The sequence below is a fragment of the Bos indicus x Bos taurus genome, chromosome 3, assembly GCF_003369695.1.
Source record: "Bos indicus x Bos taurus breed Angus x Brahman F1 hybrid chromosome 3, Bos_hybrid_MaternalHap_v2.0, whole genome shotgun sequence".
Classification (NCBI taxonomy): Eukaryota; Metazoa; Chordata; class Mammalia; order Artiodactyla; family Bovidae; genus Bos; species Bos indicus x Bos taurus.
In genome coordinates this window covers 17,072,265-17,099,428 of record NC_040078.1, presented here as the reverse complement: position 1 = coordinate 17,099,428, position 27,164 = coordinate 17,072,265, and the positions used below count along the sequence as shown (strand labels likewise).

General features: G+C 47.2%; 2 protein-coding genes across 2 annotated transcripts; both read right to left on the bottom strand.

Annotated features, from left to right (window-relative positions):
- Nucleotides 1–5,366: 5,366 nt before the first annotated feature.
- On the bottom strand, nt 5,367–6,618 carry S100A8 (S100 calcium binding protein A8). The gene is made up of 3 exons (XM_027538321.1): nt 6,315–6,618; nt 5,716–5,878; nt 5,367–5,565 (listed from the first exon to the last, which is right to left on the bottom strand). The coding sequence occupies exons 2-3, from the start codon at nt 5,854–5,856 to the stop codon at nt 5,437–5,439; spliced, it is 270 nt and encodes an 89-aa protein (XP_027394122.1). The 5' UTR covers nt 5,857–5,878; nt 6,315–6,618; the 3' UTR covers nt 5,367–5,436.
- Nucleotides 6,619–12,718: 6,100 nt separating this feature from the next.
- LOC113882897 (protein S100-A15A) lies at nt 12,719–15,275 on the bottom strand. The gene is made up of 2 exons (XM_027526095.1): nt 15,126–15,275; nt 12,719–12,895 (listed from the first exon to the last, which is right to left on the bottom strand). The coding sequence occupies exons 1-2, from the start codon at nt 15,273–15,275 to the stop codon at nt 12,719–12,721; spliced, it is 327 nt and encodes a 108-aa protein (XP_027381896.1).
- Nucleotides 15,276–27,164: the final 11,889 nt, after the last annotated feature.

Below are 27,164 nucleotides of genomic sequence, written 5' to 3'. Positions count from 1 at the left end.
TACCAGGAAAAAAAAAATAACCACAGTAATTCAGGCCCAAGTGAGGGTGAGGACCTGGAGACAGAAGAAAGAAGTCCAAGAGAGAAAGTCCGTCCCTGTAACTGCAGGGGGCAAGGACAAAGAGACCAAGAAGGGCAGAAGAGGAAGGGCGGGCCCTCTGCAAACACAGGTTGGAAATCAACTAGAAGAAAAGCACTTCCATGTCTGAACTGGGGTTTCCTGCCTGGAGACACCCGCAGATCTAATCCTAGCTTTGCCATTTGCCAGATTAATAAATTTTGCTGAGTTTCTTAACTTCTCTGAACCTCCTTATGTGTAAAATGGAAATAGCAAGTATCAGTCTTATAGGGGTGTTATAAGAAACAAAAGAGATAAGCTATCACAAAGTCTAGTACTTAAAAGCAAAATTATCAACAAATATAGTGAGCCTGTGTCAAAATTCTTGTTTTAGTTCATTAATGAGAGAATCAGCAAAGATTTTTAAAAGCTGGTTTGAAGAATATTTGAGAATATATAAAGACATTCAGGAAAGGAATGACTAAGATTTTTAAATATGACTCAAGGTTTAATAGGGAGATAAAAATCAAAGCAACAACCTCAAATGTGAATGTCTTGATTTTATTTTTATGATGACTGTATCTATAACAGTTCCTGTTTCCAAAGCTAAACACTGGAATAATACTGAATTGTCACTTAATTTAAGATAAGTAATTGCTTCTAATGACTATTTTGTTTCAGTGTCATGTATATATTTGAGTTTTTCTCTTTTGCATAATATTATTTGAACAAATGTAGATAGTTTATATGGGGCTTCCCAGGTGGCACTAGTGGTAAAGAACCCGCCTGCCAATGCAGGAGACATAAGAGACACAGATTCAATCCCTGGGTCAGGAAGATCCCCTGGAGAAGGGCATGGCAACCCACTCCAGTATTCTTGCCTGGAGAATCCCATGGACAGAGGGGCCTGGTGGGCTACAATCCATGGAGTCGCAAAGAATCGGACATGATTGAGCGACTTAGCACACACACACATACAGAGCTCATATGCTGCCTTTTTCAATTCAACTTTGCATGGCCTCAAAGTCGGCTATGGAGTATGTCTCATGTGGAAATAAATAGAGGTTTAACATCTCTGCCAAGCTATAGAATCATATTACCACACCAAGCAGATGTGAACTGCCTACTTCTTTATCCATTGTGACCTGTTAACCAAACATACTGTGCTGACCATGTTACACTTCCCAAAGTGCCAGATGATGGAAGGTTAACAAGCAGCGAAGACTTGCTTCTACTCAGACAAACTCTAGCCTGAGATCAAAGATTTAAGCAATCACCATTTTGTCTTTCTCCAGGTTCGAGATGATTTTTTTTTCCTTTCACACTGCCTTCCAGAAGGATAGCACCTTCCCTCTCCTTCTGGACTTCCCTTGTAGCTCAATGTTAAAGAATCCACCTGCCAATGCGGGAGACGAGGGTTCTGTCCCTGGGTTGGGAAGATCCCCTAGAGAAGGGAATGGCTACCCACTCCAGTATTCTTGCCTGGAGAATTCCATGAACAGAGAAGCTTGGCGGGCTACAGTCCATGGGGTCACAGAGAGGTGACACAACTGAGCAAATAACACTTTTTTCCCTCTTCTCAGCCCATCTGAATTTAGGCTGAATTCCCTAGGTCAGGAGGCCAGAATCTAGGCTGATATCTGGACCCAACCAGAATCACTGTGGCTCCCAAGTAGAAGGATGTACAAGGAAGTCTTCTCCTCTGGAATAAGCTGTCTGTTCAGCTCCTAGACACCAGTTGCCCAATTCCAAATACTCCCCGTGCTCTTTAATAATTCTGTCACAACTGCAAGGCACTTGGCTGAAGTCAGGAGTCTTGGGTCTTGGGTGGGGAGCCTGGGTGGAGAAGTGGGATTTCAGACAAGTCATCCTTTAAGGCCGGATCTGCCTCAACTGGTGAGCCAAGTTCTTTGTGGGTTCAAAATGACATGAGGCTTCCTACTAAACCACCTATTTCTCAACTTTCCACCACCTTGTTCTTCTTTTGCTGCTGCAGCAACAGGAAACTGAAACACCTTGCTCTGGGCTACAAGCCCTGCCTGACTCTGCCCAGTAGGTCCTGTAATGGGCACAGCCTTGTTTGTACATGACAGTCTGCAAGCCTGCCTCCTCCACAGACCTTCCAAAGATGGCTTCACTCATCTCCACCTCATCCTTCAGGTGGCCAGTGCCAGCTGGTCTACCTCCCACATTCAACCATGAGCTTGGGTATCAACCGTTTGACATCTCAGGGTCAATACAATTCTTCACAATCACTGGCCCATCACTTATGGTGAAACTCCAGAGGGCATTCTGGGCTGCCTTCGCCATGGTCCTCTGAGAGGACTCAGAGAAAGTGGACTCATTGGACTTTCAACCAGCAGAGCACAGTTAACAATAGTAAAGCCCCCACCATCACCCCACCCAAAAGAATCCATTAGCAACAAGTCTAACGTGCATTTTCAAGGAGAGTGAAGCACTGGGATATGTTGCCCCTCACCCTCACTCAGACACATACAAATATCCACACAAATACACACACACACACACATATACACACCACCACCACCAATGTGGATAACTGAGGCAGAATGGGGCTGCCCTCTCCTTTTGTGCATTCACCCATTATGTTCCCTAAATATTGAGTGAGGCCTGGGATGCTTCTTGGTGAACCATGACAACCTTTCCCATATTCTTTGCCCTGGGCCACGTTTGGACAAGCTGCTCACGTTTAAAGGTGCCTCTCAGAACTGCAGTGAGAGCCTCCTCCATGTACAGAGTGTGTTCACACTCCTGAGTTGGGTGAGAGTCAGACACGGCTGACCGACTGAGCACGCACACACTTGGCTTTGGGGAATAGATAAAGAGATCCTCCAGGAAAACTGAGAAGGAAGAGCTTTTGTCTCCAACCTTCCCACGCCTGCACAGAGGGAGCCCACCTCCATATTTAGTGACTAGATCCCCCATCCCATTCTATGCCCCAGTCTCAGTTCTCTGCTGACTGCCAACCATTTTCACTAATACATTAGCTGATAACAAAGCTAGCTGGTAATTAAAGACTTGCTCTGTGAATAAGGGTTTAAGCTGTAATCTTTCCCTGTTCATTTGCATTTCTGTATGAGTAAACCCTACCACAAAGGAAAAGCCCAGTGATCTGGGGTGAGTAATCTTCAGCATTGGGACCCAGTTCATCTGAGTGGCATTTTCTTGAGTGAGGGAGAAACTTGCTTCTCCTGAAATCCAGGGGGTGGGGGGGTGGGGGGTGGATTGGCCAACTCCTTTTCTCCTCCTGGGGTTGAAGCACTTCCGCCTTCACCAAGGGTCCCCTCCTTCCCCCACCTTCACCCTCACAGAGTTGGGTTCCTCTACAGCCCAGGCTCCTGGAGTTAGAGGCACACAATCATCCCAGGGAGGGTGGAAGGCTCCCTGCTGTTTATGCAGTGGTTCAGTGCCTGATGCACACAGAGGGACTCCAAGCCAGCATCCATCTCCTGGGACACAGTGCCCCCTCCCCAGCTTCACAGAGCAGAAGAGTTGTGAAGGGGTGGGGCAGCAGCAGAGAAACTAATTTAGCCCTTAGCAGCACATGTTCCCCACCCGCTACCCACCCCACCGAGTCTAGCCACAAACAAAACAACAATAATGGAAATACACACTCTACCTTTCATTACTAAAAATACAGAAGCCAGAACAAATGTTATTAACATTTGAGGGGTGTCTGCATCCTTTTTTAGTGATGAAAGACTCAGAGGAATGAGCATATACACATACAATCAGAATGGTGTACTCAACTTCAGTTCTGTTCCAGAGATGTACCATGCGTGCAAGCTTGCTCAGTCATTTCAGTTGTATCTGATTCTTTGTGACCCTATGGACTGTAGCCCGCCAGGCTCCTCTGTCCATGGGGACTCTCCAGGCAAGAATACTGGAGTGGGTTCCATGCTCTCCTCCAGGGGATCTTCCTGACCGAGTCTCTTACATCTTCTGGGTTAGCAGGCAGGTTCTTTACCACTAGCGCCACCTAGGAAGCCCCAAGATGTACCATAGTAAAGTAAAGTCGCTCAGTCGTGTCCGACTGTTTGCAGCCCCATGGACTGTAGCCTACCAGGCTCCTCTGTCCATGGGATTTTCCAGGCAAGATAGACCAAGTCAAAATCCCTGGTGCAGAGACTCTGGTGACAGCTCCCAACCCCCTTCTCCATAACTAACATCACCACCCCTTCTGCTAAGTGAGGACAACGGTAAATGTCCCAAAGATGCAGCATGGAAACTCAGCTTGCTGGCTGGGTTCTGGTGAGAGATGCCCATTCATTTTCCGGCCCTCCTGTTTCACCAGACCCTTGGAAACCCGGAGTAATGACGGGGAGATTATTTTAGATAAGTCACTGATTATCGAAGCATTCACCCCACAGGAAAACAATTGAATACCTTATTCTTCACATTGTGTTTTATTAATGTATTAGCCTATCTGGACTTTCCTTTATTTTTTAGTATCTATTTATTTATTTCACCGTGTTGAGTCTCAGTTGGAGTTCCAGGCCTTCTCGCTAGCTGTGGCTCGGGGGCTCTAGAGAGGATGGGCTCAGTCGTTGTGGTGCGTGGGCTTAGTTGCCCTGCAGCAGGTGTTATCTGCTGGACCAGGGATCAAATCCATGTCTCCTGCATTGGAAGGCAAATTCTTAACCACTGGGCCACCAGGGAAGTCCTTTCTTTATTATTGAATAAAGTTAAGAGGTTGGAAATGGAGAGAGAAGGAAAGCTTCCTAAACCTCTTTAGAAGAAATTACAAGTGCGGAGGCCAGGGGGCTTATTAGTGTTACTTAATGTAACATCCACCTAAAGTCACACCACAGCATAGAATTACTCTCTCTCTCTCCCTGTCTCTCTCTCTCTCATACACACACACACACACACACACACACACACTTCTACATAGCTATCTCCCTAACTTCCTAAAAGTCACATCTAAGACATTTTGCTGGAAATTAAAATTTAGAGAATACTCTGAGTTTTCTTTATGTCACCCTGTTCTCAAATCACCCATGTCATATATCACGCATATCACTCATACTACAACTATAACATCTTGGACTTTCTAGAATCCTTAAATCCTGGAACTCAGGACTCAGGATTGTGGGGCTGGAAAGGCTCAGGAATCGCCTGGGAAGAACACAGGGAGGAGAGCAGACTGGTGGCAAGCACAGAGGGCTGCTGATAGATGGGTAGCGGGGGCAACACAGGTTCGTTTCTCTTCCTTTGGGTTTTCCAACCCTCCCTCCACCCCCACAGGAGCCTCATTCCACAAACAGAAAGCGCAATCAGGAGAGACCTGAGGTATCAACTATTTTATTACTCTGCAGGCACGAGTCCAGGGGCCTAGCCCCAGGCCCAATAGGTCTGCTATTCTTTGTGAATTTCTTCATGGGCTTCCAGGCCCACCTTTATCACCAGCACGAGGAACTCCTCGAAGTTAATTCCACCATCCTGATTGATGTCCAACTCTTTGAACCAAGTGTCCGCATCCTTTTTCTGTGAAGATTGGAGAGAGAGAAGTCAGAGGGTAAAGATCTCAGGGAAGCTGAGGTATGGCTGTCTGTTCAGAGCCACGCAGGTGATCAGTGACCCAGGGCTTCATCAAAGCCAGGCCGAGAACCCCAACCACACCCAGTTCCTCCTCACCTTCATAAATTTAGGACACTCTGTCTCTAACAGTTGCTTCAAGTCATCCCTATAGACGGCGTGGTAATTCCCTTTTTTCAGGGAGTACTTGTGGTAGACGTCAATCAGGGAGTTAATGGCACACTCCAGATCCGTCAGCATGGTGTCCAAGGATTTGCCCCACCTGGAAGACGGAGCACCCGGGCAAGCCCGAAGTGGGCAAGGTGCCTGTGGGGACACTCAGGAAGCTCCTTCCCCAGGGGATGGCTTTGCCTTGGATGACACCATCCAAGTAGCTAAAGCCAGCAGAGGGCTATGGCTACAAGGGGAAGGGGTGGGATGATGTAGATGAGGGTGTGGGAGGCAGCAGGGTACCCAAGCACACACAGTGCCTGCCAGCTCTCCCCATGGCCTCATCCTCTGCCCAGGAAGGGCCCAAACGTGCCCTCACTCAAAAGTCCTAGAGCCCTCGGCCCCTTCTTCAACCCCAGGCTCATGTTCCTCTGGACCCTGTCCAGATACCAGCGAGCTTTCTCTCCCCTCCTCTGAGAAGGCTGCTGCACTCCTCAGCCCACCCCAGGGGAAGCCCTCAGTGACGGACAGACCACAGTTCCACTTACCAGGTCTCCCCAAAACAGAGTTGCCAAAAGACATGCAGGGCTCAGTGTCGGCTCCCTTTTATAGCAGCCAGGATTGGCCAGCTGCCCAGGGCCTCGGGCCACTCAGAGGCAGCTACTCCCTTCCAGTGTTGCTACAGCCTCAAGTTTCCCAACAAGGAGAATGGGGCAATCACCGTGCAGAATGAAAAGTCCTGAGGGGGAGCACAGGAAAGGTAGAAGGAGGAAGGCAAGTGCCAGGCAGTGATGCCCAGGAGGAGAAGCCAGGAAGAGGGCATGGTAAAGATTCTGCCTGTGGGCTGCTAGCGTCCCCTGGCATGGCCAACCATGGAAGCTCGCTCCTAAGTCCCTCCCACTGTTGCTGTGGTTATTTGCAAGGCTTCCCTGTGCATCTCGGAAATAGAACTGAAGTTGAATGCCTCATTTTAAGTGCATGCACATAAGCTCATTCCTCCACAGCATTCATCACATTGTCAAAAGGGTCCAAAGGCCTCCAACAGGTTAAGAACACTTGTCCTAGTTGCTGGGTTTTTAGTAACGGAAGGTAGAGTATTTCCATTATTGTTGTTATGTGTGTGGCTGGACTCAGTGGGGATGTGGGCTGCTAAGGGTTAAGTCCGTTTCTCTGCTGCTATCCCCACACCTTCACAACACCTCTGGGTGGGGCAGCACTGTGTCCCAGGAGATGGACTCTGGCTTGGGGTCCCCCTACGAGCATGAGGCACTGAGCCGCTGCATAAACAGCAGGGACCCTTCCATCCTCTCTGGAGTGATTATGTGCCTGTGACCCCAGGAGTCTGGGCTATAGAGGAAAACAACTCTGTGGGGGTGGGGAAAGAGGGCACTTTTGGAGAAGGCAGAAATGCTTCAACCCTAGGAGGTGGGCGATTCCCCCAGGATTTCAGGAGGAGTGAGTACTTCCCCCCAACCTGGGTTCCAGTGCTGAAGATTTGTGATCATTTCTCTTGTACAGAGTACTTGACATTCGTGTAACCTATTCAGACCCTCAGAACATGCCTATCAGAAAGTCGGGGCACAGAGCCCCCTCAATCTATACACACGGAAGCCGAGACCTAGAAAGGTGAAGCGGTTCACACAGTTTCGCAGTGCAGATGTGTCAGAGCGCAGACAGGATCCCAGGCTCCAGGGCATGATCTGATAAGAACATGACTCTGCTGAGAAAGCCCCTCCCATCTCTCCATCCTTCATACATTGAACCAATATTTTCCTTATGCTTCTCCAAGGCCTAAGCCATCATCGCCTCCTAGAGGAAGCAGATGGGATTAGCCTCTCTCTACTTCATGTTCCTGCAGCCCTTTGGGCTTTATTCTGTCATTAACTTTGTAGCTGGGTGACCTTGGGCTAATTACTTACCCTCTCTGTGCTTTAGTTAGCTCAATTATTAAATAGAGATTACAATAAAGTCTACCTCCAACCTATAGGAGAGAATATTTGCAAATCGTATATATGAGAAAGGGTTAATATCCAGAATACAGAAAGAACTCCTACAACTCAACTCAAAAAGAAAACCAATAACCCAATGAAAACTGAGGTGGGAGGGAGGTTCAGGATGGAGGGGATATATGTATATATGTATACATCTACTGCCAACAAAAACAGAAAATAACAAGTCTCGAAAGGGACGTGGGCACTGCTGGTAGGAATGTAAAGTAGTGAAGCCCCTGAGGGAAAATAATAGAGTGGTTCCTCAAAAAATTAAAAACCAAATTACCGTTTGATGCAGCAATTCCACTTCTGGGTATATACCCAAAATAATTGAAAGCAGAGTCTCAAAAAGATATTTGTACCCTCATGTTCACAGAAGCATTATTCACAACAGCCAAAATGTGGAAGCAACCCGAGTGTCCATCCACAGATGAATGGATAAATAAAGGTGGTGTGTACATACAATGGAATATTATTCAGCCTTTAAAAAGGAAGAAAAATCTTGACACATGATACAACATGGGTGAACCATGAGGATAGACAGTGAAGTAAGACATTCAAAAAGACCAGTATCTCCATTTATATGAGGTACCTGGAGTAGCTGAACTCATAGAAACAGAAGTAGAGTGGTGGTTTCCAAGGTCTAGGAGGAGGGGGCTGTGGGGGTAATTATTTATTGGGTATAGAGTTTCAGTTCCAAGATGATGAGCGTTTTGGAGACCAGATGCACAACAAAGGGAATACATTTAACACGACTGAACTGGACACTTAAAGACTGGTTAGGATGGTAAATTTTATGTTAGAGAGATATATATATATATATATATGACTTCCCTGGTGGTTCAGATGGTTAAGCGTCTGTCTACAATGCAGGAGACCCGGGTTCAATCCCTGGGTCGGGAAGATCCCCTAGAAAAGGAAATGGCACCCCACTCCAGTACTCTTGCCTGGAAAATCCTATGGACGGAGGAGCCTGGTAGGCTGCAGTCCATGGGGTCGCAAAGAGTCAGACACAACTGAGTGACTTCACTTTCACTTTCATATTTATATAGCTCAGTCGTGTCCGACTCTTTGTGACCCCATGGATTGTAGCCCAGCAGGCTCCTCTGTCCATGGAATTTTTCAGGCAGGAATACTAGAGTGGGTTGCCATTTCCTACTCCAAGGTTATATAAATATATAAATATATATAACCACAATTTAAATATTTTAAAATCCTAAATGCTTCCACTCCCCCAAAATAAAATCTGCCTGATAGTGTCGTTGTGAGCATTAAAAATAGATGCAAAATATTTATGACTTGTGGGCTTTTATTAATAGATATTATATTTTAATTAAAAGTTTCTACACAAAAAAACACGTGAGGCTTTTAAAGCAGCACATAGTAAGCCAGCACTGTGTGAGCGTACACCATGATCACTGCCCCGTCGATAAGTCCGACTCCCCAGCTGGGCTGTGAACCCTTGAGGACCCAGACTGGGTCACCTGTGTCTGCCTCCCTAGGACCCAGCTCAGTGTCAGCTATACACTATAACAGCAACGACAATCAACAAGAACAAACAATAGCAAAATAATGATTGGTATTTATTGGGCTATTACCATGTGCCAGGAACCACTGTCATTGTTTAAGAGCTTTATTTACATCAATCCATTTAACCCTCATATAATCCAATGAAGTATGTTCTATCATAATTTCCACTTTACAGATGAGGAAACTGAGGCCCATAGAGACACAATGTTCAGAGCCTCAAATGACCTGGGTGACATGACCTACTGTGACATCATCCATTTCCTGCACTTGACTGGAATACCTCTCTGCCAATAAAGTGCTTCTCATCCTTCCTGACCCAGTCCAGGCACCATCTGCTCTGGTCCATTGCTGACTCTCTGTCCCCCACCTCTATCAACGCTGAATGAATCCTCACATCCATGCTACCAAGCTCTTCTGCATCACGCATTTGCTCTGCTATATTGGAGTTCATCTGTTTATTGCCTGTCTTTTCTTTGAGACTAAGGGCTCCTTTAGAGCAGAAACCCCATCATATCCTGGGGTCTGGTACATACTAGGTACTCAATTAATACTTACTGAGGGAATAAATGAATGAAGAATTGAACACTTGATCGAGCCCTTATCCCAGGCAGAAATTCCCTTTATCATACCCAGCCACTTTAAATTATAGTGTTTGGGGAACAAAGGAGGATATAGACCCACCCACCAAATACAGTCTGCCTTCCTTGATAGTCAACCTCCTGATAGGAAAATAGGGCTGTTTATGACGTCAAATACGACAAGTTTTCAACCAATGATCAAGCACTCGGCACCTACCTTCGGTTGTCCAGGCCCACTTCTCAATGACCTGCACAATCACATCTTAGCCCAAATAGCACATCATATTTTCAGAGTGTTTTTGCATCCACTAACTCATCTGATAGCACTGTGAAGTGGACATCACAGATATAACTCTCCCTGGGTGACAGATGAGGAAACTGAGGCCTGAGGTCCTACGGGCTTTGTTTTGGTGCTTACATGCCAAAAGCACACTTTAGAACAAGCTGGCTTCTTCTGAGATTCTTCTTCGGGTTTGTTCACTAGCCCAGGATGGCATTCACGCTGACCTCTCTCAAGGAGGGTGATGGCGAGATTGACGGAGATGATGTTTTTCCAGGCCCCGACCCCTCAGGAGATGCCTGCCTTGAAGCCACTCCTGAGAACATCCGGGTGGAAACAGCTTCCTTTATCCAGAAAGGACAGAAAACAGGCCCCAGGTCCAGTGAGGGAATCATAAACCGTGATCCCCTCCAGCATCGGGTGCTTGTCAGTGGAGCCTGCTGGTCAGCAAGGCCATGAAACATCGCCCCAGAAAAGCTCTCCCTGGACAGGCAGCCTTGGGGGCTTCCGGGAGAGCAGGAGCCAGGCTGAGCTGACCCGGAAGGAGATAGTGTCAGGAACTGGGCAAGCACAAGGGGAAAAAGGTAGCGCCTGTAATCAGACTGGCGGACATGGGGCAACCTGGGGGAACGGAACTTAGTCCTGTTTACAGGAAAGAGCTCAGTCTTGGCTGTGTGTCTCAACACCAGGCCCAAGCCCGTGGCTAAGGAAATGAGGACAGAGCATGCAGGGCCGGTGGAGAAACCCCCAGGAAGGGACAGGAGGGCTGGGCTGAGCCGCCGCTTTGTAATCAAATGCCTGTGCAACCCAGTACATTTCAGGTGAGACAGGCAGGGAGGATCCACCTGGGCCTGGGGCAAGGGTGGCCTGCGTCACCCTGCCAACTGTCTCCCAGTCTCTGGATGTGACTAAGGGCCTGCACGAGGCAACGTAGACCCTGGTCATGGGATTCCAGCCCACAGGCCCCACTCCTGCACAGCCCCAGCTCCACTCTGTGTGCTGACGTTGGGCCATGTCACAGAGATGACAGGACGGGGTCCCTGTCTTGGAGGAGGATACAGACAGCCACACATAACCTCAGTGCAGCAGGATAAGCACTTCCACAGGGGAGGTCCAGAGGGAAAGTGGGGCCAGTGGCACTGACCCCTAGATGATGAGAATTGAAGATCAGCCAGTATGTGAACGTGGCGTCCACGGAGGGCCTGCTTCTGAGCGCCACTGATCAGGAACAAAGGCCTCCAGTTTGGCCTGCAGGGCGCTGCTCCCCATGTTTGGTTCACAGGTCCAGTTGGCAGAGGGAACCAAACCAGGTCCTTTAAATAACTTGATTGGGATATCCAATCACCTGCATAGGGGTTCAGAAAATTACCCATCACTCCTTCAAATAACTCATTGTTTCTATCACAGTGCACTCAGGACATGGGTTCTCAGACCATCCTCAGAGAAGAAACCCACCAAGATGGACCCAGCAGGACCTAAAGGCAGACGAGACCCTCCCCCAAGAGACTGTGCATCAACTTCCTGGGCTTCCAGGGAGAGACAAAAACAAACAACACAGAGAGAGGGCAGGGGCAGGTCTGAGCTGGGAGGGATGAGGGAGTCACAAATAGCCCAGAGTCAGAACAACACCCATATCCATCATCATTTATTTATTAACAAAAACAAAACCAAACCCTCCTCTCCCCAGGAAGCTTTCCCTGATTGATAGTCACCCACATTCCACTCATCAGTCTTCCAACTTTAAGTTTGACCCATCTCTGACTCAATGTCTGGAAAACCCACCTCACAATCTTCCCTCACCGACTGGCCATGGACCTGCCACCCATGCCAATTACCGGCATCATCTTCCCCACCCTGTCCTGGGCCCTTCCAAGTCCCAGCTGCTCCGCCTTTGTTGGGGCTCTCTTTTGAAGCTGGGAGAACTTCTTCCCTCGTGGCTCCTGTCCAATCAGGTATGTGTAGTGAATGAGTGACCAGAACATCAGTGGTGAGGCCTGGCTTCCTTGTCAGAGAGCTGACTCCCCGAGAGAAGAGACTCCACCCTCTCGGACAAAAAGCTGGGGGTAATGGCTGTCTCCCTGCTCAGAAAGGGGTGCCTGGGGGCAGGGGCTATCTCCCCACTCAGACAGGGGCTCCTGGGGCAGGGGCTATCTCCCCACTCATACAGGGGCTCCTGGGGCAGGGGCTGTCTCCCCACTCAGACAGGGGCTCCTGGGGGCAAGGGCTGTCTCCCCATTCAGACAGGGGTTCCTGGGGGCAGGGGCTGTCTCCGCACTCAGACAGGGGCTCCTGGGGCAGGGCTGACTCCTCCCTCAGACAGGGGCTCCTGGGGCACAGACTACCCAAAATGACTGATCCTCAGAGTAGGACCAAATCTTTCTTTCTGGGCCCAGAGCAGATCCACGGAACCAGGAACTGAGCAACATCCAGAAGTCTTTACAAAGTTGCTTTATTCTCTTCCCTCACAGCGTTCACTGCGCACACACACAGACACACACACACACACACAGCTCTGTCTTCAGCTGCCCACAGCTAGGTCACACCTGCTCCCTAGGCAGGCCCCTGCACTCCCCCTAATAGAGGCTGTGCTGGGTGCAGTAATGGGCACACAGCTGCCGGTGGTACTGCAAGTGGTAGTCCTTCACCAGCTTGCCCAAGATGTAGAGGAACTCCTCAAAGCAGATCTGGTTGTCCTGGTTCTTGTCTGCCGCCCGGAACAACTGTGTGATGTAGTACGGCTCCTTCCGGCCCTGAGGAGTGAGCAGAGGGTCAACCATGCACCCCAGCACCACCCTGCAGTGAAGGCCAGGCGCTCCTCGGCCTGCTGGTGGGAGGACAGGGGCAGTTGGTGAGAGAGTGTGGCCTGGCCCTGTCTGGAGGGGGGTTGCAGGAGACAACTCCTCATTCAGTCAGTGCCCAGGACCCTCTGTGCTGCAGAATGTTCAGGCAGCAGTGTCGGGGGCACCTCAGCTAACTGGACCTGGGGCTGTGTGGGAGACAGAGAGTACAGGCAGGGCTCCATGTGCTGGTTGACTGGGCACGCCCAACACAATTCACCTTTGCCCATCATCAGGGGCTCTGGGCTAAGTCGGTTCAGTCATATCTGACTCTGTGCAACCCCATGGACAATAACCCGCCAGGCTCCTCTGTCCATGGGGATTCTCCAGGCAAGAATACTGGAGTGGGTTGCCATGCCCTCCTCCAGGGGATCTTCCCAACCCAGGGATTGAACCCGGGTCTCTTGCATGGGCAGGCCGGGTCTTTACCACTAGCGCCACTTGCCTATCTCTCCACTAGCTAAAGTGCCAGCTCCCCTGCAGGGACAGCCCAGCCCAGGGGCGTCAGGGTAGAAGGCTATGCCTTCCTCCTCCACAGTGGGAGCCTCCAGGGCAGAGCCCCCTGCCCCTCATGTCTGCATCTCCAGAGCTACTGCTGGGCCAGCACCAGGTGGGGTCAGATATCTCCATGCAGTGTCATCTGCCTGGGAACTATTTAGGACTCTGTGCCCGTGTCACCTCCAGAAAGCACAAAAGACGGGAAAGGCCAGAGCTAGGGGCCCTGGAGTTGCTGGGACGTCCCAAGTATGCAACGCTCAGGGCTGGCATAGGGAGGAAAGGGGCATTTGAGGTGGAAGGGACAGCAGGGAGGAGTCCAGCTCAGAGGGTAGGTGCAGGCAGGAGGCTCACTGAGCAGTGGGGGTGAAGCAGGTGTCAGCAGGATTTCATTGGTGGGCACAGGAAAGCTGGGGTGAACCTCTCAGAAAGCCTCCAGGAAGGAGGTCGCTGCAATTGTCAGCAGCCATGGGCCTGGGAGCAGTCCTCATCCCTGTGGAAATTCTCCCCTTCCATCTCCCCCATGGCCCCACCATCTACTTATTGTCTTATCTCCTCCGCAAATTTGGTTGACCTGAGAAACGGGAGGCCTCCAGCCTGGGGCAGGCACGTCCGGCTTCCCTCCTCTCAGACCACGGCCCAGGCTGCTACGTTTGCCCAGTGAGTCCTCCAGTGCAGGTTCTGGGGTCCTTGCACAGCCGCATGACATTGGCAACTGGCCTTGGAAAGAAAAGGTTTTCCCAGAAACAGGGACTAGCCAGTCACCCTGGTCCCACTGCCCTGTGACTCTCGAGGCTGCACTCCAATAAACAGAGGGTGAGGCTCTCTCCTCCAACGTGTCCCAGAGGCCGGCAGGGGACATGAGATATGACCAGGGGAAGTGCCTCTCCTGGAATGGAGGGCCTTGAGTTGGGCACCACCTGAAGTACTCTGGACGTGACAGTCCAGAGACCCCGGGGCTGGGCGCCAAGGGCCAGGAGACAGATACTTCTGCCAGCTTTGCAGTCCCCAAGGAGCTGGGTAGTCACAGGGCTGGGGCTGATGACAGAGGAGAGGCACAAGCCTGAGGAGGTGGCTGAGCCCAGCCTGAATTCCAGGGCTGGGCCCCCAGGCTGCTCGGAGGGACTCTATTGGCCTCTCAGATGGAAGAGGAAATGACATTCCCAGCCCCGCAGGTTAGCAGCAGCCACCACAGCCCAAACTGTCCTCCACTGGGACCAGGAGGTGGATGAGAGAGGCTTGGATAGACCCCAGGAGAAGGGCCTAGGGTTCAAAGGTCAGGTGTGGGGCAAGGTCGCTGACCGAACTAGCTTGTGGGCAGAGGAAGGATTTAGGTCCTTTTCTTTCCAGAAGCAGGTCAGGCAGAAGAACAAACAGGTTTGGGGTTAGGACTGAGTTTCAGGGATTAGCTGTGTTTGGTCTGGAGTGGGGCCAGGCAGAGAGTTTCAGGAGAGGGAAGGACAGAAAATAAACCCAGGCTGGGCCACGCTTCTCCCACAAAACATCCTGCCCTCCACCCTCCCACACGCCCCCTCCTCTAGCTGGAAGTGCTCCTAAGAGATGGCTTCCTGCACCTTCACCCACCCCAATCGCTTCCAGCCCCACAAGCAACCCCATACTTTATGTATCCGCACCCAGCCCCACGCACCAAGGTCTCCATGAAGCGGGGCACATTGTCCATGAGCAGAGCCTTCAGCTCCTCCAGCGACAGTGTCTCTGCATCCCCTTCCCGGGCAGCATACTCGTGGTAGCAGTGGATGATTTGGAAGAGGGATTCCTCCACTGGTGTGTCCGTCATGGTGGCTGGGCCTGGGCCCAGGATGGGGGCAACTCAGGAGATGCAGGGGGAAGCAACTGGGGACAGTGGAGAATCTGGGGGCAGGGAGCACAGCAGAGCAGGCCAGGCAGAGGCCAGGCCACAACAGGTGGGTGCTTCCTCCAGGAATCTTCTGCCCACCTGTGTAAGGGCCCCTCTCTGCCCTCCCCACCTGACCTCTTGCAAACTTGGCTCAGCCTCCCTGCCCTGCAGGAAACTGCCACAAGCTCAGGACAGGGCTCTGTCCCTTCCCCGAGCCAGCAGCCTTCCAGGAGACAGGATCTGTGTCCTGTGTCCCACTCCCAACCATGCCCTCAGCTTAGGAGCCCTCAAAATCGAGAAATCAAGGAGCCCTCAAAATCAAGAATGAGAAGAAATTAGACTCTTGGAAGCAAGATGACATATCCCAATGGAAATATTTTTAAACCCCTTGAGAAGGCAAGATACCCACTACCATAAACTATTTTGTAACACAAACAAAATATTGAGATAACTGTCCTACCCAGAACCCCAGATGTACTCAAATATTGTTTTCCTTTTGAGGCTTAATACAGACGGCACAGGGACCCCCATCTTGCTCCCACTCCTGCCCTGACTGGCCCTCTTTGAAGGGGTCTGTGTGCCATCTGCATGCCCCCGGGGCCCCCAGAGTCTCTGTGTGTGGGGCTGTTCAGTGCCCAGTGTCAGGGGCAGGCAGGGGTGCCACGGCCTCTCCCAGTCACCCCAATCCCCATCCAGGTGCTCTACATGGGTGAAGGCAGGTGCCTTCAACCCCCTGCTCCCCACTTCCTTTAGAGATGAGAGCCCTGTTTTCAGGAGACAGGGCTGTCCAATAGTATCAGCTGTCCTCCCTGGATTCTGGGCAGGTAAGATTCAGGACAACTGGTTCCAACTCTTAACAGAGTCAGCCAGGCCCTGGGCAAAGCAGTTTATGCACAGTATCCAATGCAATCCTCACAATGACCTTATAAAGTAGGCATCACGCCCCCACCCTATCTTCCTGAGGAGGAAACGAAATCCAAAAGGCCTAAGTAAATTTCTCCAAATCACACAACTGACCATTTGGAGCTGGAATCAGTCAGTGTCTTTGGGGTTATAAGACATGTTTTTCTTTTGGAAGTCCTTAACCCTTTTGAGGCCACAGTATGCTATTGGGACATCCATCTACAAGGCACACATCCTCCAAAATGGGTAAGAACTCCTTTCAGCTATCCTGGACCTGTGTAGGATATCCTGGACCCACACAACCCAGCCCACCCCCACAGCTCTCTCGGACCAGGCGCTGACCTGTTGCTGCTGGGGTGAGGCTGCTGCTGATCCACAGTCTTGATCTGTTTTATCCTAGAGACTCCTCAGTGCTCAGGCAAGAGGCAGTTTGAGAGCAGGGGCTCCTCTGCCAAGTCCCACATCCTGCCCATCCTCAATGCCTCCAATTATGGTAGCCAGTGCTGTGACTCTTAACTGGTTCCTCAGCAGCACGACTGAGCCTTAATTGCATTCCTGAGATGACATCACAGGACACTGCTTTCTATGATTAACTCAGTTTCAGGGACCCACCTGCCCTCAGAGCCTGATCTAAAGCATCTCAGAACCACAGAAGATCATGTTATCCATCTCCCCACCTCAGAGCTCATCATCACAGCTCCAGGGCTCATTTGGGGTCAGACACACAACTTAAATACAACTTTGGGGATGTCCTCCCACAGTTAGCAAACCCCCAAACTCCAGAGTCACGAAGCACATTCATTCATCCAACAAATATTTCTCAAGCAGTAGGCCCTCTCTAGGCAATAAAGAGTAAGACATGAGGCCAAGTCACAGGGTGGGGACGTTTGGAGGGGACAGAGTCACACACAGTCAGAGAGCACTGTGAACACTCCTAGTTTAGGGGCATAAACAGGGTACCCTGGGCACCCAAGGAGCACCTCTGCCTTCCTGGAAAGCTGAGGAAGGTTTCCTCGGGAGATGCTATTTGCTGTGGCACTTGAAAATATGGTTGCAAGGAGATGCATGGAGAACCAGGCACTCCAGACAGAGGAAAAGGCTTTGCCCAGGGGCAAAGGCTCAGGTGCATGAGAGAGAGTGGCTTGCTTGGGGGGTGAAGTCCACAGGGTATCCAATGAGCAGTTAGAAGAAACAAGACTGGAGAGGTAGGATGGAGACCAAATGTGAATGGCCCTGTGTGCCAGGCTAGAGCTGCAACTTTATCCTGCGCAAAGAAAGTAGCTGACGGGGGATTTTTAAATGGGTTGGGTGATGGGTGAGAGGTGACAGAAGTAGTAAGGACACCTTTATGACCAACCTAGATAGCATATTGAAAAGCAGAGACATTACTTTGCCAACAAAGGTCCGTCTAGTCAAGGCTATGGTTTTTCCTGTGGTCATGTATGGATGTGAGAGTTGGACTGTGAAGAAAGCTGACCTCCAAAGAATTAATGTTTTTGAACTGTGGTGTTGGAGAAGACTCTTGAGAGTCCCTTGGACTGCAAGGAGATCCAACCAGTCCATTCTAAAGGAGATCAGCCCTGGGTGTTCTTTGGAAGGAATGATGCTAAAGCTGAAACTCCAGTACTTTGGCCACCTCATGCAAAGAGTTGACTCATTGGAAAAGACTCTGATGCTGGCAGGGACTGGGGGCAGGAGGAGAAGGGGACAACAGAGGATGAGATGGCTGGATGGCATCACCGACTCAATGGAGGTGAGTTTGAGTGAACTCCGGGAGTTGGTGATGGACAGGGAGGCCTGGCCTGCTGTGATTCATGGGGTTGCAAAGAGTCAGACATGATTGAGTGACGGAACTGAACTGAACTGAACCCACTGCAAAGAGGGAGTGATCTACTCTAAAGGGGTCCTGACGTGTAAGCTTGGCCTCCATTCAGGTGCCGTCTGGCTGACAGGTTCTTGAGTGACGGGTGAACTGCCTCACCTCCCCCCCACCCCGACCCTAAGCCTTCTCTCTGCCAACCCCTTCCACTTCTGTCTCACCCATGCATCTTCCATGGGAGGAGTCACACAGGCTGATGAGTAAATCTTCCAGAAGGGAGCGCCAAAGGACAGTTAATTAACCAGAGATTGTGTCTTGGCATGCCTGAAGATTTGAGAGAAAAATAGGTATATAGTTAAAGCAAAATGTTTTCCAGTTTACAGGGTGAGCCTTCATCTGACCAACTTAATGATTTCCTGAGCAAACAAGTGGTTCATCAACACACGTTTATATTTTGAAAATAAAAGCAGGGCTCAAATTTCTAAACAGTAAAACAATTTGGCAATGCCAAGCTGAAGTCACAGAGATATGTTTGATTCAGCCATCATTCTCCTGGGAATTTATTTTACAAAAGTAATCAGACAGACATTTAAAAGCAATAAATAAGAAAATATTCACAACTCTGATATCTATAGACAAGGGACAAAATAGAAGTGAAAACCTTGAAAACAACTACTTATCAAATTTCAGATGGAGATACATCCTTGGACAATCCCCACATGATAATTTGTTACTCAAAAGGAACTCCAATTTTGGCCCATGGCATGAAGTGGGTAGAAGGTCATTTGCAGCCGTCTTCACCCTGCCTTTGTTCAACTTGGGAAAAAATGGCTCTCTATACCATCGGACTACACAGTGATGACCTCCTCCCACAGCTCTGGGGTAACTATTTTGTCTTATTATTATGCTGTGGGCATCCTCTCACACTATTAATCAATGCGAGCCCAGTTTTTAATAACTGTGGAGTGATCATTTGTTTCATGCATCAAAATTTATTGTATTAATCTATTATTGGCAGACATTTAAAATACTCCAAGTCTGTCCACTTTAATCAACTCTTCCTTAATGTTGATATTTCTTCAGAATTTTGGCATCTGTGCTAGATTCTGGGAAGAAGGGGAACAGAAGTGAATTGATATTCCCTTCCCCTGCCAGAGCCAACACTCTGTATCCACCCAAAGCCCACCACCAGAGCCACCACCCACATCTCATTACAACAAGCAAGTCCCTAAACACTAGCTGCACAGCCAACCCACACATACACACACCTGAACACAGACATCACTGCTGCAGAGAGAGCTCCCATGTACTAAACCCGAGAGGGCTCCCCATGACTTCCTTCTGTGAGAGAAAAGGCCCACCCCAGCAGCCTTCCCCACCCTAATATAAAAATCAGTAGACTGCTTTACAGTGCTGCATCAGACTGCATGTGTCTAGATATTTACCTTTACCTGTGAGATTGATGCTGGCCTATGTTTTCACATTGCTGTTTAGTGAGTTTTCATTTAGATTGAAGAACTTTCTTAAGCGTTTCTTGTGAGGCAGTTCTACTGACAACAAAGTCCCTTAGTTTAGTTTGTCTGGGAAAAGAAAAAAAAGAAAAGCCTACGATCTAATGACTTCATGGGTGAATTCTACCAAACATTCAGAAAAGAATACCACCAGTGCTTCTTAAACTCTTTCAAAAAATAGAAGAAGGGGAAACACTTCCAAACTCAGCTCTTGAGCATCACCCCAATACCAAAATCAGGTAAAGATTCTACAAGAAAATAAAACTACAGGCCAATACCCCCTGATGAATGTAGATGCAAAAATCCTGAGTAAATACTAACTAACTGAATTTAAAAATACATTTAAAGGATCATGTACCATAACTAAATGGGGTTTATCCCAGGGATGCAAGGATGGTTCGATGTGTGTAAGTCAATCAAGGTGGTATAATACATTAATACAATGAAAGGGAAAAAAAACATGATTATTTCAATAAATGCAGAAAAAGTGCTTGACAAAGTTTAACTTTCATTTACAATTAAAACTCTCAACAATGTAGGTATAGAAGCATCTTATCTCAACACAATAAATGGCATATATGAGAAGCCCACAAGTAACTCCATAGTTAATGGGGGAAAAACTGAAAGCTTTCCCTCTAAGATCTGGCATAAGGCAAGGAGGCTTACTCTTGTCACTTCTTATCAACATAATAATGGAAGTTCTAGTCAGAGAGATTAGACAAGAAGAGGAAATAAAAGGCATCCAAATAGGAAAAGAAGAAATAAAAGTATCTGTTTGCAGATAGAAAGATGATATACATAGAAAACACTAAACAACTACAAAAATCCTGTTATAAATAATAAACTAATTCAGTAAAGTTACAGGATATGAAATAAACATATGAAATCCACTGTATTTCTATACCCAAACAATAAACTATCCAAGAGGGAAATGAAGAAAATAATCTCATTCACAACAGCAACAAAAAGAATAAAATACTTAGGAAACAATAAGAGGTGAAAAACTTGCACTCTGAAAACTTATAAAAATATTTATCAAGGAAATTTTTAAAAACACAGACAAAAGGAAAGACATCCTTTGCTCATGGGTTGGAAGAATTAATATTGTTAAAATGTCCATTCTAACCAGAGTGATCTATAGATTCAATGCAATCCCTATCAAAATCCTGGTGACATTCTTTATAGAAATAGAAAAACAATTCTAAAATTTGTATGGAACTGTAAAAGACCCTGAATAACCAAACCAATCTTGAGCAATAAGAACAAAGCTAAAGACATTTGATGATTTCAAAATTCATTACAACACTACAGTAATCAAAACAGTATGATACTGGCATAAGTATCATCTATAAGACATATAGATGAATGGAACAGAATAGAGTCCAGAAATAAATCCACACCTTAAAGTCAACTGATCTTCAACAAGAGTGCCAAGAGCACAAAATGAGGAAAAAATCAGTCTCTTCAATAAACGGTGTTGGGAAAATTGAATATCAACATGCAGAAAAAGGAACCATGATCTCACCATATACAAAAATCAACTAAAAGAAGGATTAAGGACTTAAATGCAAGTCCTGAAACTGTAAAAACTACTAGGAAAAGACATAGGGGCAAAGCTTCTTGATATTGGTCTGGGTAATAATTTTTTAATATGAACCTCAAAATCACAGGCAACAAAAGCTAAAATAGACAAATGGGATTGCATTAAATTAAAAAGCTCTGTACAGCAAAGGAAACAAGCACAGAGTAAAAGGAAACCAGAATAGGAGAAAATATTTTCAAACCATATATTTAATAAAGGGTTAATATCAAAAATAAATAAGAAACTCATACAACTCAACAGCCAAAAAACTAATGTCCCTCGGGCAAAGAATCTGAATAGATATTTCTCAAAAGAATACATACAAATAGCCAGAAGGTATATGAAGAAGCGCTCAACTTCAATAGTTGAATAAGAAATGCAACTCAAAACCACAATGACATAAAACCTACCTGTCAGAGTGGTTACTATCAGAAAGACAAAGATAACAAATGCGGGTGAAGATGTGGAGAAAAGCAAATCCTCATATACTGTTCTGGGGAATGTATATTGGTACAGACTTCATGGAAAATAATGGAGGTTTCCTCAAAACTCAAAAATAAGATTACCTATGATCCAGCAATCCTACTTCTGGATATATATCCAGAGGAAATGAAACCACGATCTCAAAGAGATATCTGCATTCCTGTGTTTATTTCAGCATTATTCATGTAGCCAAAATACACTAAAACCTAAATGTCCATAGACATGGATTCCTGGGGGTACAATGGTTAAGAATCCACCTGCCAATGCTGGGGACACGGGTTCGATCCCTGGTCTGGGAAGATTCCACATGCCAATCAGCAACTACGCCCCTGCATCACAATGACTGAAGCCTGTGTGCAGTAGAGCCCACCCACACACTACAACTACTGAAGCCCACACGCCTAATGCCTGTGCTCCCCAACAAGAGAAGCCACCACAGAGAAGCCAGTGCACCACAGTTAAGAGCAGCCCTTTTGTACCAGAACCAGAGAAAGCCTACAGGCAGCAACCCAGCACAACCAAGAATAAATAAATAACTTAAAAAAAAAAAAAAAAAACAACTCTATAGACAAATGAACGGACAAAGAAAGCATGATATGTGTATACAACGGAACAGTGTCTGGCCATTAAACAAGAAAGAGGTCCTGCCATTTTCAGCAACATGAGTGAGCCCCGAGAAGGTTACGCTAAATGAAACAAACCAGGCACAGAAGGACAGACACTGCATGATCGCACTATATGTGTAATCTAAAAGGGCTGGAATGCGAAGTCAAATGGGCCTTAGGAGCATCACTGCAAAGAAAGCTAGTGGAGGTGGTGGAATTCCCGTCGAGCTATTTCAAATCCTGAAAGATGATGCTGTGAAAGTGCTGCACTCAATATGCCAGCAAATTTGGAACACTCAGCAGTGGCCACAGGACTGGAAAAGGTCAGTTTTCATTCCAATCCCAAAGAAAGGCAGTTTCAAAGATTGCTCAAACTACCGCACAATTGCCTCTCACACGCTAGTAAAATAATGCTTAAAATTCTCCAAGCCAGGCTTCAGCGATACCTAAACCATGAACTTTCAGACGTTCAAGCTGGTTTTAGAAAAGTCAGAGGAATCAGAGATCAAATTGCCAACATCTGCTGGATCATCAAAAAAGAAAGAGAGTTCCAGAAAAACATCTATTTCTGCTTTATTGACTATGCCAAAGCCTTTGACTGTGTGGATCACAATAAACTGTGGGAAATTCTGAAAGAGATGGGAATACCAGACCACCTGACCTGCCTCTTGAGAAACCTGTATGTAGGTCAGGAAGCAACAGTTAGAACTGGACATGGAACAACAGACTGGTTCCAAATAGGAAAAGGAGTACATCAAGGCTGTATATTGTCACCCTGCTTATTTAACTTATATGCAGAGTACATCATGAGAAACGCTGGGCTGGAGGAAGCACAAGCTGGAATCAAGATTGCCAGGAGAAATATCAATCACCTCAGATATGCAGATGACACCACCCTTATGGCAGAAAGTGAAGAGGAACTAAAAAGCTCACTTGATGAAAGTGAAAGTGGAGAGTGAAAAAGTTGGCTTAAAGCCCAACATTCAAAAAACTAAGATCATGGCATCCAGTCCCATCACTTCATGGCAAATAGATGGGGAAACAGTGTCAGACTTTATTTTTCTGGGCTCCAAAATCACTGCAGATGGTGACTGCAGCCATGAAATTAAAAGATGCTTACTCACTGGAAGGAAAGTTATGGCCAATCTAGACAGTGTATTGAAAAACAGAGACAGCACTTTGCCAACAAAGGTCCATCTAGTCAAGGCTATGGTTTTTCCAGTGGTCATATATGGATGTGAGAGTTGGACTATAAAGAAAGCTGAGTGCCGAAGAATTGATGCTTTTGAACTGTGGTGTTGGAGAAGACTCTTGAGAGTCCCTTGGACTGCAAGGAGATCCAACCAGTCCATCCTAAAGGAAATCAGTCCTAAATATTCATTGGAAGGACTGATGCTGAAGCTGAAACTCCAGTACTTTGGGCACCTGATGCAAAGAGGTGACTAATTTGAAAAGACCCTGATGCTGGGAAAGATTGAGGGCAGGAGGAGAAGGGTACAACAGAGGATGAGATGGTTAAAAGGCATCACCGACTCAATGGACATGGGTTTGGGTGAACTCCGGGAGTTGGTGATGACAGGAAGGCCCGGTGTCCTGAGGTTCATGGGGCCGCAAAGAGTTGGACACAACTGAGCGACTGAACTGAACTGAAGTGAAAAGGGCTGAACTCAAAGAAAAGGAGTAGAAAGGTGGTTACCAGGGAATTAAGGGAGAGGGAAATGAGAAGACAAGGCTGTGGTCCTAGTGTGATTAGATTGACTAGTTTTCTGTGATTATGGTTTCAGTGTGTCTGCCCTTTGATGCCCTCTTGCAACACCTACCGTCTTCCTTGGGTTTCTCTTACCTTGGATGTAGGATGTCTCTTCACAGCTGCTCCAGCAAAGCGCGGCCGCTGCTCCTTACCTTGGACGAGGGGTATCTCCTTACCTTGGACAAGGGGTATCTCCTCACCACCGCCCCTCCTGACCTTGAACGTGGAATAGCTCCTCTAGGCCCTCCTGCACCTGCGCAGCCACCACTCCTTGGACGTGGGGTTGCTCCTCCCAGCCACCACTCCTGGCCTCAGGCTGGGGGTAGCTCCTCTCTGCCGTTCCTGCACCATCACAGCCTGGCACTCTCAGCCGCTGCCCCTGACTCTCGGCCACACTATGTGCGCTGTCGCAGCTGCCCACCTATCTCAATGAAACTAAGCCATGCCTGTGGGGCCACCCAAGACGGGCGGGTCATGGTGGAGAGGTCTGACAGAATGTGGTCCACTGGAGAAGGGAATGGCAAACCATTTCAGTATTCTTGCCTTGAGAACCCCATGAACAGTATGAAAAGGCAAAATGATAGGATACTGAAAGAGGAACTCCCCAGGTCAGTAGGTGTCCAATATGCTACTGGAGATCAGTGGAGAAATAACTCCAGAAAGAATGAAAGGATGGAGCTAAAGCAAAAACAATACCCACTTGTGGATGTGACTGGTGATAGAAGCAAGGTCCGATGCTGTAAAGAGCAATATTGCATAGGAACCTGGAATGTCAGGTCCATGAATCAAGGCAAATTGGAAGTGCTCAAACAGGAGATGGCAAGAGTGAACACTGACATTCTAGGAATCAGTGAACTAAAATGGACTGGGATGGGTGAATTTAACTCAGATGACCATTAAATCTACTACTGCGGGCAGGAATCCCTCAGAAGAAATGGAGTAGCCATCATGGTCAACAAAAGAGTCCGAAATGCAGTACTTGGATGCAATCTCAAAAACGACAGAATGATCTCTATTCGTTTCCAAGGCAAACCATTCAATAAGACAGTAATCCAAGTCTATGCCCCAACCAGTAACGCTGAAGAAGCTGAAGTTGAACAGCTCTATGAAGACCTACAAGACCTTCTAGAACTAACACCCCAAAAAGATGTCCTTTTCATTATAGGAAACTGGAATGCAAAAGTAGGAAGTCAAGAAACACCTGGAGTAACAGGCAAATTTGGCCTTGGAATACGGAATGAAGCAGGGCAAAGACTAATAGAGTTTTGCCAAGAAAATGCACTGGTCATAGCAAACACCCACTTCCAACAATACAAGAGAAGACTCTACATATAGACATCACCAGATGGTCAACACCAAAATCAGATTGATTATATTCTTTGCAGCCAAAGATGTAGAAGCTCTATACAGTCAACAAAAACAAGACCAGGAGCTGACTGTGGCTCAGTTCATGAATTCCTTATTGCCAAATTCAGACTTAAATTGAAGAAAGTAGGGAAAGCCACTAGACCATTCAGGTATGACCTAAATCAAATCCAGAACGATTATACAGTGGAAGTGAGAAATAGATTTAAGGGACTAGATCTGATAGATAGAGTGCCTGATGAACTATGGATGGAGGTTTGTGACATTGTACAGGAGACAGGGATCAAGACCATCCCCATGGAAAAGAAATGCAAAAAAGCAAAATGGCTGTCTGGGGAGGCCTTACAAATAGCTGTGAAAAGAAGACAAGCGAAAAGCAAAGGAGAAAAGGAAAGATATAAACATCTGAATGCAGAGTTCCAAAGAATAGCAAGAAGAGATAAGAAAGCCTTCTTCAGCGATCAATGCAAAGAAATAGAGGAAAACAAAGAATGGGAAAGACTAGAGATCTCTTCAAGAAAATTAGAGATACCAAAGGAACATTTCATGCAAAGATGGGCTCAGCAAAGGACAGAAATGGTATGGACCTAACAGAAGCAGAAGATATTAAGAAGAGATGGCAAGAATACACAGAAGAACTGTACAAAAAAGATCTTTATGACCAAGATAATCACAATGGTGTGATCACTCACCTAGAGCCAGATCCTGGAATGTGAAGTCAAGTGGGCCTTAGAAAGCATCACTACAAACAAAGCTAGTGGAGGTGATAGAATTCCAGTTGAGCTATTCCAAATCCTGAAAGATGATGCTGTGAAAGTGCAGCACTCAATATGTCAGCAAATTTAGAAAACTCAGCAGTGGCCACAGGACTGGAAAAGGTCAGTTTTCATTCCAATCCCAAAGAAAGGCAATGCCAAAGAATGCTCAAACTACTGCACAATTGCCCTCATCTCACACGCTAGTAAAGTAATGCTCAAAATTCTCCAAGCCAGGCTTCAGCAATATGTGAACTGTGAACTTCCTGATGTTCAAGCTGGTTTTGGAAAAGGCAAAGGACCAGAGATCAAATTGCCAACACCCGCTGGATCATCGAAAAAGCAAGAGAGTTCCAGAAAAACATCTATTTCTGCTTATTGATTATGCCAAAGCCTTTGACTGTGTGGATCACAATAAACTGTGGGAAATTCTGAAAGAGATGGGAATACCAGACCACCTGACCTGCCTCTTGAGAAACCTGTATGCAGGTCAGGAAGCAACAGTTAGAACTGGACATGGAACAACAGACTGGTTCCAAATGGGAAAAGGAGTACGTCAAGGCTGTATATTGTCACCCTGCTTATTTAACTTATATGCAGAGTACATCATGAGAAACGCTGGCCTGGAAGAAGCACAAGCTGTAATCAAGATTGCCGGGAGAAAAATCAGTCACCTCAGATATGCAGATGACACCACCCTTATGGCAGAAAGTGAAGAGGAACGAAAAAGCTCACTTGATGAAAGTGAAAGAGGAGAATGAAAAAGTTGGCTTAAAGCTCAACATTCAGAAAACTAAGATCATGGCATCTGGTCCCATCACTTCATGGCAAATAGATGGGGAAACAGTGGAAACAGTGTCAGACTTTATTTTTCTGGGCTCCAAAATCACTGCAGATGGTGACTGTAGCCATGAAATTAAAAGACGCTTACTCCTTGGAAGGAAAGTTATGACCAACCTAGATAGCATATTCAAAAGCAGAGACATTACTTTGCCAACAAAGGTTCGTCTAGTCAAGGCTATGGTTTTTCCAGTGGTCATGTATGGATGTGAGAGT